The sequence below is a fragment of the Doryrhamphus excisus genome, chromosome 21, assembly GCF_030265055.1.
Source record: "Doryrhamphus excisus isolate RoL2022-K1 chromosome 21, RoL_Dexc_1.0, whole genome shotgun sequence".
Lineage (NCBI taxonomy): Eukaryota > Metazoa > Chordata > Actinopteri > Syngnathiformes > Syngnathidae > Doryrhamphus > Doryrhamphus excisus.
Window position 1 is genome coordinate 9,414,339 of NC_080486.1, and position 16,644 is coordinate 9,430,982.

The 16,644-nt window shown below is 40.9% G+C and overlaps 3 protein-coding genes across 5 annotated transcripts in view; 2 read left to right on the forward strand and 1 right to left on the reverse strand.

The window, feature by feature from the left end:
- Positions 1-1,875: 1,875 nt before the first annotated feature.
- The window catches only part of LOC131109055 (threonine synthase-like 1), a 99,277-nt gene continuing 84,508 nt past the window's right edge, over positions 1,876-16,644 (reverse strand). For 2 of the 3 annotated variants that reach the window (XM_058060611.1, XM_058060609.1), the window contains 4 exons: positions 14,420-14,559; positions 6,185-9,966; positions 4,692-6,059; positions 1,876-3,636 (listed from right to left, as the gene is read on the reverse strand). In XM_058060611.1, coding sequence (XP_057916594.1) covers positions 2,833-3,636; positions 4,692-5,930 — 2,043 coding nt within the window. In that variant the 5' untranslated portion in view covers positions 5,931-6,059; positions 6,185-9,966; positions 14,420-14,559 and the 3' untranslated portion in view covers positions 1,876-2,832. Of the gene's footprint in view, positions 3,637-4,691; positions 6,060-6,184; positions 9,967-14,419; positions 14,560-15,100; positions 15,183-16,644 lie in introns of all 3 variants that reach the window. The other variant, XM_058060610.1, reaches the window with a different exon arrangement.
- On the forward strand, positions 6,695-8,194 carry enkur (enkurin, TRPC channel interacting protein). Its single transcript, XM_058060628.1, has 5 exons — positions 6,695-6,870; positions 6,980-7,125; positions 7,194-7,411; positions 7,479-7,625; positions 7,692-8,194. The coding sequence occupies exons 1-5, from the start codon at positions 6,794-6,796 to the stop codon at positions 7,860-7,862; spliced, it is 759 nt and encodes a 252-aa protein (XP_057916611.1). The 5' UTR covers positions 6,695-6,793; the 3' UTR covers positions 7,863-8,194.
- Positions 9,275-16,475, forward strand: LOC131109066 (phosphoribosyltransferase domain-containing protein 1-like). The gene is made up of 9 exons (XM_058060629.1): positions 9,275-9,435; positions 9,507-9,613; positions 9,697-9,880; positions 11,441-11,506; positions 13,750-13,767; positions 13,858-13,940; positions 14,313-14,359; positions 15,250-15,326; positions 15,743-16,475. The coding sequence occupies exons 1-9, from the start codon at positions 9,403-9,405 to the stop codon at positions 15,788-15,790; spliced, it is 663 nt and encodes a 220-aa protein (XP_057916612.1). The 5' UTR covers positions 9,275-9,402; the 3' UTR covers positions 15,791-16,475.

Consider the following 16,644-nt stretch of genomic DNA (forward strand, 5'->3'; position numbering starts at 1 on the left):
CATAAAATGAACATTATTAGTATTATTTACACTATATTGACAGTTACTATGGTACCCATTATGTCATTGTATGGTCATATCACCTCGTACTTTAATACGTCACAAAAATAAAATAAAAAATAAACAAAAAATAAACAAAAAAATAAACATAAAAAACCTTAAACTGTATTAGGAAAGCAGGAAGTGAACAAATGTAACAGTTACTGATTGTAAAAGTACCAGATGGAGGGGTAGGATTTAATAAGCTTTGCTTCTTCCTACTCCTTTTGGACATGTGGAACTGTGAACTGATTATGTGATGCATTCAATTGTAATCTGACGCATGTTCAAATGAAATAAAACCATTAAGGGTTGACCCAGTAATCGCATCTCCCCAGCACTCGTGCACCATAATGCTACCTTCCACCATGCTTGACTATAAACACAATTATCTTGCCAGCTATTTAGACAAGAATACTAATCCATGTTATTTTGACCACGATCGCTACTACAAATCAGGAAGTGAGTCGGCGAGGGTCACTTCTACACCGTCAAGCCTCGGCTTTCCTCAACAGTTAACCCCTGTCAGTCGCGGCTGTCAGTCGTACTGTCACAGTTCTCCCAGGAGACCCGGCCCGCATCTTTTACTCCTCACAGATCCATCACGGGGGGGGGCTCATTGATTTATAATTCCATGAGTCTGAAATAGATTGTCTGTCCTTCACATCACCGGCGTGAAGATCCTCAGAGGCTTAGAAACCGTTTAATGTGACTTAAACTGTCTGTTTGTTTATTATTAACAATCTCAATATTAGATGGTAGATTCCAGAATAGGAAAAAAACACAAGAAATTAAATAGAAGTTATTTGGTAGAACCTCAAATCCAAGTCCTATCCACTTAATGCATTAAAGCAGTTCTCTACTTTGTCCCACCACGGCGATAGAGGAGCGTTCATTGTTCTCCAGGTCCACATTGTGAAGAAGGGAACAGGCTGCTACCTGCAATTATCCCTGCTCAGCCAGCCATGGTGCGCTATGATGCTGAGCAACAGCTGGCTGGTTCGCTCTCTTCACACACACACACACACATATATATATATGTATATATATATATATATATATATATATATATATATATATATATATATATATATATATATATATATATATACACACACCTTCGCCGTCATCATGCACTCACCTGCCAAGGAGCTTGATTAATATAGACCGCAGCCCCTCCATAGAAACAGAAGGTCATAAACAAAGTATAATTTCTAGTTATTTCTAATGTACAAAATATAAGTCACAAATCAGACAACACATATTTTAATAAATGCCCATCCATGATAAAACTATCTTCCTGCGTCCTCCAGCACACAGCCTGCTGAGGCAGCACCAACCAGGTTTTAAATGACTCCCTCCTCCATAGGCAAATAGCCAGGATTCATGCTGAGGGGTGCAAAAAATGCACCCCCCCCCCCAGTATATTATATGCCCCTTTGCTTCATTATGTAAGGCTTGTTGTTTCTCTTGGCAGTACTACAAGAGCATGTATACACTCACTAGCCAAAAACTGCAAAACACTGCATTGAATGTATAGAAGAAAATCATCACAATACCTCGTTTCCTTGCAGCAGACATCACCATCTAGTGGACCATTGCTAATCTGTGACAATAATAATAAAACAAAAAAATAATAAAAAATGTTAGGTTAGTAGCTTTAGAACATAGCAATAATGTCATTCATTCATTTTCTACCGTTTATCCTCACGAGGGTTGCAGAGGGGTGCTGGAGCCTATCCCAGCTGTCTTCAGGCGAGAGGCGGGGTACACGATGGACTGGTGGCCAGCCAATCACAGGGCACATGTAGACAAACAACCATTCACACTCACATTCATATCTATGGACAATTTGGAGTCGCTAATTAACCTAGCATGTTTTTGGAATGTGGGAGTACCCGGAGAAAACCCACGCATGCACGGGGAGAACATGCAAACTCCACAAAGAGATGGCCGAGGGTGTAATTGAACCCTGGTCTCCTAGCTGTGAGGTCTGCACGATAACCACTCGACTGCCGCGCAACCTGACAATAATCACATCGGAAAAATGTTAGGTTAGTAGCTTTATAACATTAAAAGCAATGATGTCATCATGTCATTTATTCATTCATTTTGGACTGGTGGCCAGCCAATCACAGGGCACATATAGACAAACAACCATTCACACTCACATTCATACCTATGGACAATTTGGAGTCGCTAATTAACCTAGCATGTTTTTGGAATGTGGGAGGAAACCGGAGTACCCGGAGAAAACCCACGCATGCACGGGGAGAACATCTCTCCACGCAGAGATGGCCGAGGGCGGAATTGAACCCGGGTCTCCTCGCTGTGAGGTCTGCGTGCTAACCACTCCCTGTGCATTTTTTTTGTTTGTTTTAGGCTACTTTTGGAAAAACTGATGGAGTTTTTTGCTCACCCCCTACTGTTTACTGTCTGTAATTCATTTGACTTGTTTTCTTTATTTTGCTCAAGCTGCCCTGAAGTCTTCTGGCCCACCGCACACTTTGAAAACTCCAATCTAGTTAATTAATTAAAGATATGTTAATGAGTCTGGCATCCGAAGAAAACCCACACATGCACGGGAAGAACATGCAAACTCCACAAAGAGATGGCCGAGGGATTGGGATTGAACCCGGGTCTCCTAGCTGTGAGGTCTGCACCCTAACCACATGACCACCGTGCAGCCTGTCATCACGTCATAAAAAAAAAACACAAAACAAGAAAAGGGACCTTGATGTGGACCTGTTTGTTTTTCTTCCAAACCATCACACAGGGACTCGAGGACCAGGTCTACATGACTTTAAGGAAGGAGTCCTGTATCATGTTCTCCACTTCTTCTACCAACACACTATAGTCTGCTTCACAAACCGAGTGTCCCCGTCTGTCTCCTTCCGTGACGCACTTCATCATGTCCCTGTGCATTCCCGGTATGGATGCAATCTGCTGCAGTTTCTCCAGCTGCTCCAAAGGACTCCGTGGAATATTTTCCATTTTTAAAGCTTTCAACACTGCCGGTGCAAATTTACCGTAGTGGGCGGTGGAAGAAATCACCACAGGGCACGTAGCGTCCTGCAGTTTGTCAGCCACAACTTTAGCCACAGAGGTGTGCGTGTCCATGATGTAGCCGGTCTGCGTGTGGACGCTCTGGATGGCGGCCAGGCAGTCTGTTTCAGAGCACCAGCCCGCCTGCATTTCCTGCTGAATCCTGCCAAGAAGCGGGTCAGGAAGGCGAAAGTGCCGGTGTGTGTCTAAACGTGTGAACAAGTTCTTGACTAGTCGGGTATCGTTGCCAGAGATGTGATATATGAACCTCTCCAGGTTGGAGGATTTCAGAATATCTATCGCCGGGGAGTGGCTCGGGATCAAACGGCGTTTCCGGAGATCGTAGTCGCCTGTGTTGATAAAGTCTGACACCACGCAGTTGTGGTTGGAGGCACAGATGACTTTTCTTATGGGGATTCCCATTTCCTTGGCGTAGACGGCGGACATGGCATTCCCAAAGTTACCTGTCGGGATGCAAATATCCACAGGATCCCCAAAATTGATCACGCCGTCCCGGCACAGGTTTAGATAGGCAGTGGAATGGTAAACAACCTGTAGGGAGAAGGAATGTTATACATCTAACCCTTATAGTTCCACATAACTGTCACCTGTATTTGAAACACATAAAAGCTATAAAAATTAATATTAATTATTCATTAATTCATTCTCTACCGCTTTTCCTCACGAGGGTTGCGGGGGGTGCTGGAGCCTATCCCAGCTGTCTTCGGGCGAGAGGCGGGGTACACCCTGGACTGGTCGCCAGCCAATCACAGGGCACATATAGACAAACAACCATTCACAGTCACATTCATACCTATGGACAATTTGGAGTCGCTAATTAAACTAGCATGTTTTTGGAATGTGGGAGGAAACCGGAGTACCCGGAGAAAAACCACGCATGCACGGGGAGAACATGCAAACTCCACACAGAGATGGCCGAGGGTGGAATTGAACCCTGGTCTCCTAGCTGTGAGGTCTGTGCGCTAACCACTTGTCCGCCGTGCAGCCAACAGTTAATGTATTTTTATTTAATGTTGTATTTATTGATTTTTTTTTACATGGAGCCAGTATTAAACGTTCAGACCGTTTTACTTTTGATGATGTGTGTCTTTATTTGAGGAGCCCAGAGAGGGGCTAACGTCATTGCAGCACCCCAATGAATGCATTGCTCAGATGCAATACAGTATGGGAAAACTTTAAAGGAGTTTTTTTTAATTCATATTGGTACATGTTTGTATATCTGAATGTGAAGTTGCTGTATGATGACTTTAGTGACTGTTATATACAATATTTATATACACTATACTGTTATATGCAATCACAGGGCACATATAGACAAACAACCATTCACACTCACATTCATACCTATGGACAATTTGGAGTCGCTAATTAACCTAGCATGTTTTTTGGAATGTGGGAAGAAACCGGAGTACCCGGAGAAAACCCACGCATGCACGGGGAGAACATGCAAACTCCACACAGAGACGCCGAGGGTGGAATTGAACCCTGTGAGGTCTGTGCGCTAACCACTAGACCGCCGTGCCACCCTAATATATTAATTAACTATAATTAATACACCATTTGAATTAGTTTTACCATGGACTAACCTGTGGTAATAAACGGGCCCAGTTGATGGAGTTAGCGGTGCTGAGAACTGTCCCGTATTCCACAGCGAGATGCCCCGTCATTCCGGATTCTCCGAACATCCTCTTGATGCTTCTCTGGCAGAAGTCAAAATCCGAGCGTACGCTGACCGCTTTCACGTTTCTCTCTTTGAAGGACATCATTTGCAACTTCTGAATCTCGCTGACTCCGTCCTCCGGGAAAAAGACCAGCACTCCCGTTCTGCGTTTGTCAGCATCGTGTAACCCAGTGAAGCCGCTGAGAACAGCACTTCCTGTATCGCCGGATGTGGCGACCAGGATGAGGTAGTTACACATAGGCGGCAGGCAGTAAGCAAAAAGATGGGGCATCAACTGCAAAGCGAGGTCTTTAAATGAAGATGTGGGGCCATGGAATAGTTCTTGGATGTACATATGGTGGACCAGATGCTTCACAGGTGCAACATCTTCACTTGAAAACTTGGATCCATATGCTTTGTAGATCATTTCTCTCAGATCCACAGCAGATATATCCAACGGGTGGATGCACTTCTCAAGTAACACCAACGCTTGTTCTTGATAGGACATGTCGACCAGTCTCAACCACTCAGGAGCACCCATTTTCGGAAAGCCGTTCTTGGGTACATAGAGACCCCCATCTGAGGCCAGACCTTCTACTACCACGTCACTGAAGTGTGTTGTGTGTCCTTTGTCGTCACGCCTGGTGGACACATACGTCTCAGCAGCATGGTTCTGATATCTCTCCACAGCTTGCAGCACCTTCTCCGCAACATCCTCCACTTTGTCGCCTCGCCCGCAAAACACTCGCACATCCATCCATTGCTCATAAAACTGCTTCCTGTGCAGCAGAATGTCTCTAATGGACAGCCCCGCCTCTTGACCAACTACCCTATCCACCTTCATTCTATTAAGTCTTTCCAGGATATCATCACAGTCCACATCCAGGTAGACGACCATTCCGCTTTGTTTAATATGCTGCATCGCCTCAGGGTGAAGAGGGTTTGAGCCTGTGAGGGAAACAACACATCCAGAAGCTGAGAAGTTACGCAACACCTGACCTTCTTCCTCCAGGAATCGCTCTCCACCGACTTTATCCAGTTTGGATGCAACAGGCATCTTCCAGGTTGTCTCCAAGATATCATCATCTATGTCAACAAGAGGGAGACCTAGCTTGTGGGCGACTATCTTCCCCACTGTGGTCTTTCCTGCTCCAGGTGGACCCATAAGAAGGATATTCTTATCTCCTAGATGTCAAACAGTTGTGGAAAGCAATGATTTTGGTGTGAAGAAAGGACTCAGGCTGCTTCTGACTGCTTTTAGTGCAAACCTTGCACGTAGTAAACCCATGTTGAGCTGAAAAGACAAAGTAATTGTACCTTTGAATAAATAATACTTGTTTAAAGGCAAACAAAGTCATTTAATGCCCAGCGGCTACTAGTTAACTAAGTTCACATTAAGGCTAATACATGTATGCTTACCTGAATGTTTTTTTAGCCCACAGGAGCGGCAAATTATGCTTTAGTTGTAGCTAACGCGGTAGTTTTGTCGTGTATGGGAAGCGCCATATTGCCAATTCAAAAAAACTACGGCAAGCCCAAAGGAACAATTTTCAACAACTTAGCCGTGGAAATTCAAAGAATGAATACTACAAATATTGACAATGTTACTTTAACGGCTAAATGATTATATTCGACTAATTTTATTTATTTAACTCGGTGTTTCATGACCTTTTTAAAGAGTTACATTTGGGACTAAATGTGACGTCACGCTGCATTCAGAGTCGTTCGTAAAACTTCACATATCGTTGACAAGGTCCACATGACGACTCACTTTTAGGTGAAAAGTGTTTACTAATTGAATATAATACATATTACAAGCCAAGTGCTTAAAATATTGGCAGGTTTAGATCGCTAAAAACATCAGAAAAATAAATGTCACAGTACATAACGTCGGTAAGCGAAGGCAACTTCCGGTCCAGGGAGGTCACCTAGCAACAAGTCAAAGCAGAATAACCAGAGAACATTCTAGCTAACCGCAGTTCGGCTAATTTAGGACATTTAACATCTTCAAATCTTCAAATTTTCAACATGGACGACACAGTTGCCCCCGAAGAAAGCATATATAATTATTTAATAGAGCAGGTTGACGCTGAAAAAGTCCCAAGGTAAGTAAAATATAATTATAGTCACTTTGGCTTTGTTTACAGTTTGTTTTTATGATTGACATGAATTTAAAGCAATTAAGCAACATTTCTGTTTATGCTGTTCTTTTAGGTACACATCCAAGTATAGACCAAAAGTTATTGTGCAGGAAAAGTTAACCAAGGAGACAATGAAAACGATGGGACCGGTAAAACTTGATGTCCCGTCTCCGGATAAATACCTCAAGAAGCATTCCAAAGAAATAAAACTGCCTGAAAGTGAGTTATTATAATAAGAGGTTATATTATTTTACTTATGATCCCACTAACTCAGTTTTGTCCTGCAGAGAAAGAGGGTTGTTGTCGCCCGTGCACTGCAAGGAAACCCCCCATTCCTTCAAGGACGGAACGCCCACCGATGGGCATCCACACTAAGAGAAACTTCATGAAGACAACAACTCCAACGGTTCCAATGAAACCGCAGCCTGCTTCTGTTGACACCAACCGAGGTCACAAGGAGATCCTTGAACATTCAGGACTCATTCCCAAGTACATCAAGAAAAAGGTACGACACTGAGATACCGGACATGTGATTGCACAGAAAAGACATGCAACCTGTTCTTGATTTACAGGATTACGGCGAAGTACCCGAGTACTTACTGCAACGCAGTGAAGAGAAGCAAAACGCAGTGGAGAAGTACAAAAGGTATCTGAAAGAACAAGTGGAGCAGGGGGCCATGAAGCAGCTCTCTGACGAGGAGCGACAAATCAACCTGAAGGTATACATGAGGAGCACATCTGCTGAAACGTATACACCAGAACCTAAAGCGCTCTTGTCACTGTAGAGCTTGAAGACCACCTGGGCGGAGCTGCATCGGGAGTACCAGCGCCTCCCGCTTTTCATCGACACGCTGCTGAGGAAGGAACGCAAGGAGCGACTGGAGGCGGAGATGCAGCAGCTGGAGGCCGACATCAGCCTTTTTGAGCAGTTCAAGACCATCTATATAGCTAAATAGAATCACACATAAAACAACCATATCTTATATAATACAATATTGCACATTTTAGTAAAGTTACAATGCTATATATAGCAATGGTTGTGCTTTAGAGTAGTCACTGTACAGCTTGAATAGCTTTCCTATCCACTATCCAATACGTCATCACACTGCCAAATACAGTCTCAATACCATGCAACACAAATGAGTACCAACATAATTGTGGTGGGCTCATCGTCTCAGGCTGCACGAGTGCTGCCGGAGTAGTGGTTACTTGATGGGAAACATAAAATCCCAATATTGTGAACATCCATTCTCACTAACAACACAATAAATCTCATTCACGCTACATATATGCATACCCGAGTGTTGTCTCTTTCCTTTCTAAAATCACAAATACTTCAACTTGCTGATATAGTTCATCTTCAAACAGCTAAAATAATGCATAAGGCTAAAAATAACCAATTAGCTAAAAATGTCATCCAATACTTCTCTACAAGAGAGGAGAAATATGATCTCAGGGAAGAAGTACATTTGAAACACTTATATGCTAGGACTACGTTAAAAAGCCATAGCATTTCAGTATGTGGAATCAAACTATGGAATGGATTGAGTAAGACCCTCAAACAATGCACAACGATGAGCCAATTCAAGAAACAATATATATATATATATTAGGAAAGCAGGAAGTTACTATGGTACCCATTATGTCATTGTATGGTCATATGACCTTGTACTTTGGTACATTATTTAAATAAAAAAACAAAACACCCTTAAACTATATTAGGAAAGCAGGAAGTGAACAAATGTAACAGTTACTGATTGTCATGATGTGCTATACATATCACTATATTGACACTTACTATGGTAACCATTATGTCATTGTATAGTCATATCACCTCGTACTTTGGTATGTGACAAAAATAAAATAAATGTTAGGAAAGCAGGAAGTGAACAAATGTAACAGTTACTGATGCCAATGTTTGTAATAACAAACCCAAAAATGCATGGCGGTCGAGTGGTTAGCGCGCAGACCTCACAGCGACAAGACCCTAGTTCAAATTAATAAAAAAAAAAATTAAACTATATTCTGAAAGCAGGAAGTGAACAAATGTAACAGTTACTGATTGTAAAAGTACCAGATGGAGGGGTAGAATTTAATAAGCTTTGCTTCTTCCTACTCCTTTTGGACATGTGGAACTGTGAACTGATTATGTGATGCATTCAATTGTAATCTGATGCATGTTCAAATAAAATAGCGTACTGATTGGTCGGCGGCAGCTCCGCATGCCTGCAAGGCGTCACATGACGGTAATTAAGGGAAACAAGGCTGCACTCTATAAAAAAAAAAAAACCCGCAAATGACTCAAGCATGATCGCTTAGCACATGTCTGACCAGAGTGTTTTTTGTCCTCATTGTGTGGACAATCCTGGATGAGAAGCAAGCAAAAACAAGAGTATCTCTTTAGCAATAATATACTATTATAGTATAGTATTTTAATAACTGGTGTTAGCACCACTGGAATATTCTTGTGAATGTTTTGACCTCATTCTTCTAAAAATGGAGGATGCCGGGAAGAAAAGAGGTATTGTGGTAAGTCGAATACAAAACTAGCTGATCAGTGATATTGATTGTGTGTATATAAGATGGAAATATTATCACAGATAAAAGACGACTGGCCAGGATACAGCCTGAACCTGTTCACCTACCCAGAGCATTACCATGACGACATAGACAGTGTTTACATTCCACACGGTGTCGTCATGGACAGGTGGGCTCATCAAAAATGCATTTAAAAATTCTTAAAATGTTCTTATAAGGTTATTTGTGTTGAATTTGTGATGTGCTGTGTAGGACCGAACGCCTGGCCCGATATATCACAGAGGACTTTGTGGACGACAACATCATGGTCCTGTGTGTTCTAAAGGGCGGTTACAAGTTCTGCGCAGACCTGATGGAGTACATCAAGGTGCTGGGACGCAACTCCAACAAGTACCTGGAGACACGGGTGGAGTTCATACGGCTTAAGAGCTACCTGGTGGGTGAGATGCTCCAAAGCAGGCGTGTCAAAAGTCCGGGTCAGGGGCCATTTGCAGTCCGTAGAGTGTTTTTTTTTTTCTTGTCCTGTGACAGATGAAGAAAATTCAACACAAGCTGCATTAGAGTATAATGTCATGCTGAAAAAAACATTAAAATGTACCTTAAAGAAGATATAAAGTGTATAAATATACATATATAGACAAACAACCATTCACACTCACATTCATACCTATGGACAATTTGGAGTCGCTAATTAACCTAGCATGTTTTTGGAATGTGGGAAGAAACTGGAGTACCCAGAGAAAACATGCAAACTCCACACAGAGATGGCCGAGGGTGGAATTGAACTCGGGTCTCCTAGCTGTGAGGCCTGCACGCTAACCACTATGTTCAGCTTAGCATATATTGACCTATGTTGGATTCGTTTTAATGAGTGAAACAGTGGATGCACGGTACTGGAGTGGTTAGCACACATGCCTCACAGCTCGGAGACCCAAGTTCAATTCCACCCTCTGTGTGGCGTTTGCATGTTCTCCCCATGCATGCGTGGGTTTCCTCCCACATTCCAAAAAACATGCTAGGTTAATTAGCGACTCCAAATTGTCCATAGGTATGAATGTGAGTGTGAATGGTTGTTTGTCTATATGTGCCCTGTGATTGTATATAACAGTATAGTGTATAAAAATATTGTATGTAACAATATACCAGTCACTAAAGTCATCACACAGCAACTTCACACTCAAATATACAAACATGTACCAATATGAGTATTTAAAAAAAAACAACTCCTTAAAAGTTTTCCCATACTGTATTGCATCTGAGCAACGCATTCATTGGGGTGCTGCAATGACGTTAGCCCCTCTCTGGGCTTCTCAAATAAAGACACACACCATCAAAAGTAGAAGAGGCATGTTAAGGAATGTTAAGGAATGGTTGTTTGTCTATATGTGCCCTGTGATTGGCTGGCGACCAGTCCAGGGTGTACACCACCTCTCCTGCCCGAAGACAGCTGGGATAGGCTCCAGACCCCCGTAACCCTCGTGAGGATAAGTGGTAGAAAATTAATGAATGAATAAATGAGTCAAACAGTTGTTACTGGGAGCTTGAAATAATGTAATATTCACCTCTACCACTAGAGGTCACTGTTGCTCACGTTTTAAAAAATAGTGAAAGGCCACGCCACCAAGGACACATAGAGGCAAAGACGTTGTTGCTCCAGATAATAACACGGTCGAGCACCTGGAATTCTAACTCCGGGAATTTACCTTGGGGATGACACACTTAACAGTTCCAATGATGTCATCACCAGGCATGAAGAGGAATGTAAATGACGCTTCAGTTTAATGTCACAATGAGATTCTATTTTAAGGTTCAATCATCTATTATATATGAGTGAATGTCAATAACACTGGAAGGCCACATGTGAGACTGGAATGGAATCACGTGACCTGCAAGCCCTCGGTTGTGTTTTTGGACCATGTGATGCCTTTAAAGTGAATCCACGTCAGAGAGGATCTTTGACGAGAATTTTGATTGTTTTGTGTCGACTCTTCCGCAGAATGATCAATCCACAGAGGACCTGCACATCATCGGCAGCAGAGATCTATCGTTTCTACATGGAAAGGTGCGTTTGAGTGCTCGGAGATAGTGTCATAACTTTCATGTTTTTCATATTTTTGTACATGGAAAAGACATCAAGAGAGAGCTGTCAGCTAAATATAGTCACCGCACGGCACTTCATCTGGCACGCTCTTAATAAGATCCAATACAAAACTATCACTTTATAGTACTGAATATTTTCATTTTAAAAATAGATTCGTTCGTACGCTCTTCGACTCTTGTAATTTTCAGAACGTACACTCTTATCTGTATTGCTTGTGGTATTATTTCTTCTGACCACATGATGGAACTCCGATTAAACCTTATAAGTCGGATTGACTTGAAATTTCTCCAACAGTTCAATGTCCTCTACAAAATAGACACTGTAACTTTAAGGTGTTTAACCGAATCACCATCAAATTTGGTACACACATGTAAGGAACTGACAAGCACATGTATGGCAAATTTGAGCAAGATTGGTTGAAAAACATAGCCACGTCATTGACAATTTGTCTGACTGTAAAATGGTCAAAATGCATCAGATTACAATTGAATGCATCACATAATCAGTTCACAGTTCCACATGTCCAAAAGGAGTAGGAAGAAGCAAAACTTATTAAATCCTACGCCTCCATCTGGTACTTTTACAATCAGTAACTGTTACATTTGTTCACTTCCTGCTTTCATAATATAGTTTAAGTTTTTTTTTTTTAATTAATTTGAACTAGCGTCTCCTCGCTGTGAGGTCTGCGCGCTAACCACTCGACCGCCATGCGTTTTTTTGGTTTGTTTTACAAACATTGGCATCAGTAACTGTTACATTTGTTCACTTCCTGCTTTCCTAACATAGTTTCCCATCATTTATTTTATTTTTGTCACATACCAAAGTACGAGGTGATATGACCATACAATGACATAATGGGTACCATAGTAAGTGTCAATATAGTGATATGTATAGCACATCATGACTGGTTCAAGACTCTTCATCCTTGTATTTAGCAAATTTATTTTATTTATTAATTTATTTTATTATTTTTTATTAATTTATATTAATTTTTATTATTTTTTATTAATTTTTATTTATTTAAAAAACATTTTATTTAAATTTTTATTTTTTGTCCCGTACCGAAGTACGCGGTGATATGACCATACAATGACATCCTGGTTACCATAGTAACCGTCAATATAGTGATATGTATAGCACATCATGACTGGTTCAAGACTCTTCATCCTTGTATTTATTAATTTATTTCATTAATTTAAAAACATTTTTTTTTAGATTAACATTTTTTTTGGTATTTTTTTTTTTTGGCACGTACCGAAGTATGAGGTGATATGACCATACAATGACATAATGGGTACCATAGTAACTGTCAATATAGTGATATATATAGCACATCATGACTGGTTCAAGACTCTTCATCCTTGTATTTAGCAAATTTATTTTATTTATTAATTTATTTCATTAATTTAAAAAATAAATTTTTTTAGATTAAATTTTTTTTTGGTCCCGTGCGGAAGTACGAGGTGACATGACCATACAATGACATAACGGGTACCATAGTAACTGTCAATATAGTGATATGTATAGCACATCATGACTGGTTCATGACCATTTGTCATTTATCCTGTCTTTTTCCCACATGACAAGTGAATTGCATCATATCACACTGCACAGGCGTGCATGAATCACTCCACTTTATCTTTAACTGTAAGGTCAAGAATATCCGGGACATGAAACCTCCCTTGACATCTCTTTTAGTTAAAAACAGGTAAAAAAAAAAACTATGTTGCCTGTCTTTTAAAGTGAACCTTCTCCAGATGTAACAAAGTGTTCCTTGGCACATTCACCAACACACACAAGTGCAGAACAGAACATACTCTGTTAAAATCACAAACAAAGACGTCATCCTGTATGCTTACATACACTTTCTGTAGCAGGTTATACTCATTAAATACCCCCCCCCTCCATCCTGTATAGTTTCTCCCCTCTGTTATGTAACGAGGGTCAGGTGTAGAGCGGGAGAACATTTGGCTCGATGCCGGACTTCCACATTGTCACAAAGAAACCCATAGACCCTGCAGCGGTGGAAGCGTGCGACACACGTGATTCAGATGTTGACTCCTTGACTAGAATAGAAGTGATTCTCGCTCTTGTTGCCATGGATACCCTTGTTTTTTTGTTTTTTTTTTACACATGCATAGCAAGTTTGCATGCAAAATAATAGAAATTCAACGTGTTTTTCCCTTTTTTTTCATATCACCAAGAGCGTCCTCATTGTTGAGGTGAGTCAGCATTTATTAGTCATTGCTAACATGTTATATTCCATGAAAAAAAAAATGTCTGACATATTCATCTTCATCTTCTCCCATAAGGCCATTGTTGACACAGGCAAGACAATGAAGGCTCTTCTGAAGCATGTGGAGACCTTTGAACCCAAGATGGTCAAGGTCGCGGGGTGAGTCAGTCTGTCTGTCACCCATGTTTACCCCCACCCTCGGTCCCCATAACAGGAAATGCCAAGTGTGTGATGAAATAAGATGTCACTTTGTCCGTAGTGTCCTCTATGGGGATGCTAATTTACATTATGCACAAAAGTAATGGGACTCGTTGATGAAAAATCAAATCCCAGTGCACAAATGCATTCTGGGAGTTTGATTTGGTGGAAGAAGTCTTGGTCTTCAAGAATGGACCAAGAGTCCAAATGACGCCTCAGTTTAATGTCACAGTGAAATTCTATTTTAAGGTTCAATTATCTGTCATTCATTGGGGTGCTGCAATGACGTTAGCCCCTCTCTGGGCTCTGGTAACTAAGTTCAACTCATTTCAGTCTGCTGGTGAAGAGGGCTCCCAACATGGACGACAACCTGACTGACTGTAAGTGTTTACACTATTTCTTGTATGATTCATGTTATTATTTAGGAAAACTAACTTCACCTTAAGGGGCGGCACAGCGGTCGAGTGGTTAGCACGCAGACTTCACAGCGAGGAGACCTGAGTTCAATCCCACCCTTGGCCATCTCTGTGTGGAGTTTGCATGTTCTTCTCCGTGCATGCGTGGGTTTTCTCCGGGTACTCTGGAGAAATATAAAAATATTGTATACAACAATATACGATAATAATATAAAGTCATCATACAGCAACTTAACACTCAAATATACAAACATGTACTAATATGAATATTTAAAAAAAAAAAAACAACTCCTTAAAAGTTTTCCCATACTGTATTGCATCTGAGTAACGTATTCATTGGGGTGCTGCAATGACGTTAGCCCCTCTCTGGGCTCCTCAAATAAAGACACACATCAAAAGTATAAGATGCAGATGTATTTACTACACTAAAACGATCTTTAAACGATTTTAAAACGATGTTTCCTCCCACATTCCAAAAACATGCTAGGTTAATTAGCGACTCCAAACTGTCCATAGGTATGAATGTGAGTGTGAATGGTTGTTTGTCTATATGTGCCCTGTGATTGTATATAACAGTATAGTGTATAAAAATATTGTATACAACAATATAACAGTCACTAAAGTCATCATACAGCAACTTCACACTCAAATATACAAACATGTACCAATATGAGTATAAAAAACTCCTTAAAAGTTTTCCCATACTGTATTGGCTGGCGACCAGTCCAGGGTGTACCCCGCCTCTTGCCTTAAGACAGCTGGGATAGGCTCCAGCACCCCCGCGACCCTCGTGAGAATAAACAGAAGAAAATGAATGAATGAATGAATGAACTTCCTTTTATTCCCTCCCACAGATGTCGGATTTGAAATTCCAAACCGCTTTGTCGTCGGCTACGCTTTGGACTACAACGAGTACTTCCGTGACCTGAATGTAAGTTTTGCAAGCGACCTTTTTTTTGAAGGGTGGAGATGAAGAGATGAAAGACACCGAGGGAGGGAGGGAGTTGGTGAAAATAGTAAATCAAAGAGGTGACCCTACACAGCCACCACACCCTTACCCTGAAACCTGAACCAACCGAGCAGGTTTCTGTTCCCTGTTCACACTGTCCTTGTCCCAAACAAGAAGTATGATTACAGAGTATTCGTATGGGTCGGAAACATAAAGCTGAATCATTTCCAACGTATTACAGCTCTTAAATAGCATCAAAAATAAAATGATGTACTTTTTCTGTAAATTACATGTCATGTTTTTTTTGACTGAGTCAAAACTGACCCCGCCCCCTCCAGCTGGCGCACACATGAAACAGAATAAAGTGACTTTTAATTTGTTTTTCTATGTCTTTTCAGCATATCTGCGTCATCAGCAAGAGCGGGAAACAAAAGTACAAAGTCTGACAGATTAATAGTATTTTGTTGCGACAATTTGTATATGAATTGTTTTGTGTTGTGTGTAAATGTGATGAAGACGCCGATAAAGCAAAGGCCAGCCGGTGAGGACGCCGGTGGCAGATGGCGACAGATTAATAAAGTTGGCATCATCGAGACTTGCTCTGACTCATGGAAAACACACATTGGGCGCAGTGTCGGGGTTCGAACACACATATAAAATAATAATATACTTGTTCCCAGTTACAGGTACAGTATAAATATTCATTTCTCTATTCAATTGCATTACATCTAGTGGGAATTATGCCGAAATAATATTAGAATATATACATATTTTACCATAATGGATCTATAAACTAACGTTATGGCCTGTGTGAGTTTCTTCTCTAAGTAAATAGTGCTGTGTTTCGGATGCATTGTCCAGCCCCCCCCGGGCCTTGACCCCCTTGAAGAGGACCCTTAAAGCAGACAGTGCAAACACGCTTCAAACGTCCGGAAGAATGTTTTGTTTTCTTTGGCCTTGTTGCTGTCGCCAGGGCAACGGAGAGTCAGGTGTCGTTAAACGCCACTTGAATAAAGTGGGGAAAAAATTTTACTTTTTGTTTATGACAGTAACAGGAACAGCTTTAGGGGGAAAAAAGGCTTTACTACACATCTTAAAAGGTATATCAGTCATTTTTTTACTCTTGTCTTAATGTGTACTCAAATTTACATGCTTAAAAAAATACTGTAAATCCCATAAATAAGTGAATAAATAATAGTTTATAATAGAATGGTTGTTTTTTCTATATGTGCCCTGTGATTGTATATAACAGTATAGTGTATAGAAATATTGTATACAACAATATAACAGTCACTAAAGT

Coding starts and splice junctions, on each gene's coding strand:
- enkur (XM_058060628.1), top strand. CDS start 6,794: ATGGACGACACAGTTGCCCCCGAAGAAAGCATATATAATTATTTAATA. Junction 7,126..7,193: donor AGAAATAAAACTGCCTGAAA/GTGAGTTATTAT, acceptor TTTGTCCTGCAG/AGAAAGAGGGTTGTTGTCGC. Junction 7,412..7,478: donor CCAAGTACATCAAGAAAAAG/GTACGACACTGA, acceptor CTTGATTTACAG/GATTACGGCGAAGTACCCGA.
- LOC131109066 (XM_058060629.1), top strand. CDS start 9,403: ATGGAGGATGCCGGGAAGAAAAGAGGTATTGTG. Junction 9,436..9,506: donor GGAAGAAAAGAGGTATTGTG/GTAAGTCGAATA, acceptor ATATTATCACAG/ATAAAAGACGACTGGCCAGG. Junction 13,941..14,312: donor AAGATGGTCAAGGTCGCGGG/GTGAGTCAGTCT, acceptor AACTCATTTCAG/TCTGCTGGTGAAGAGGGCTC.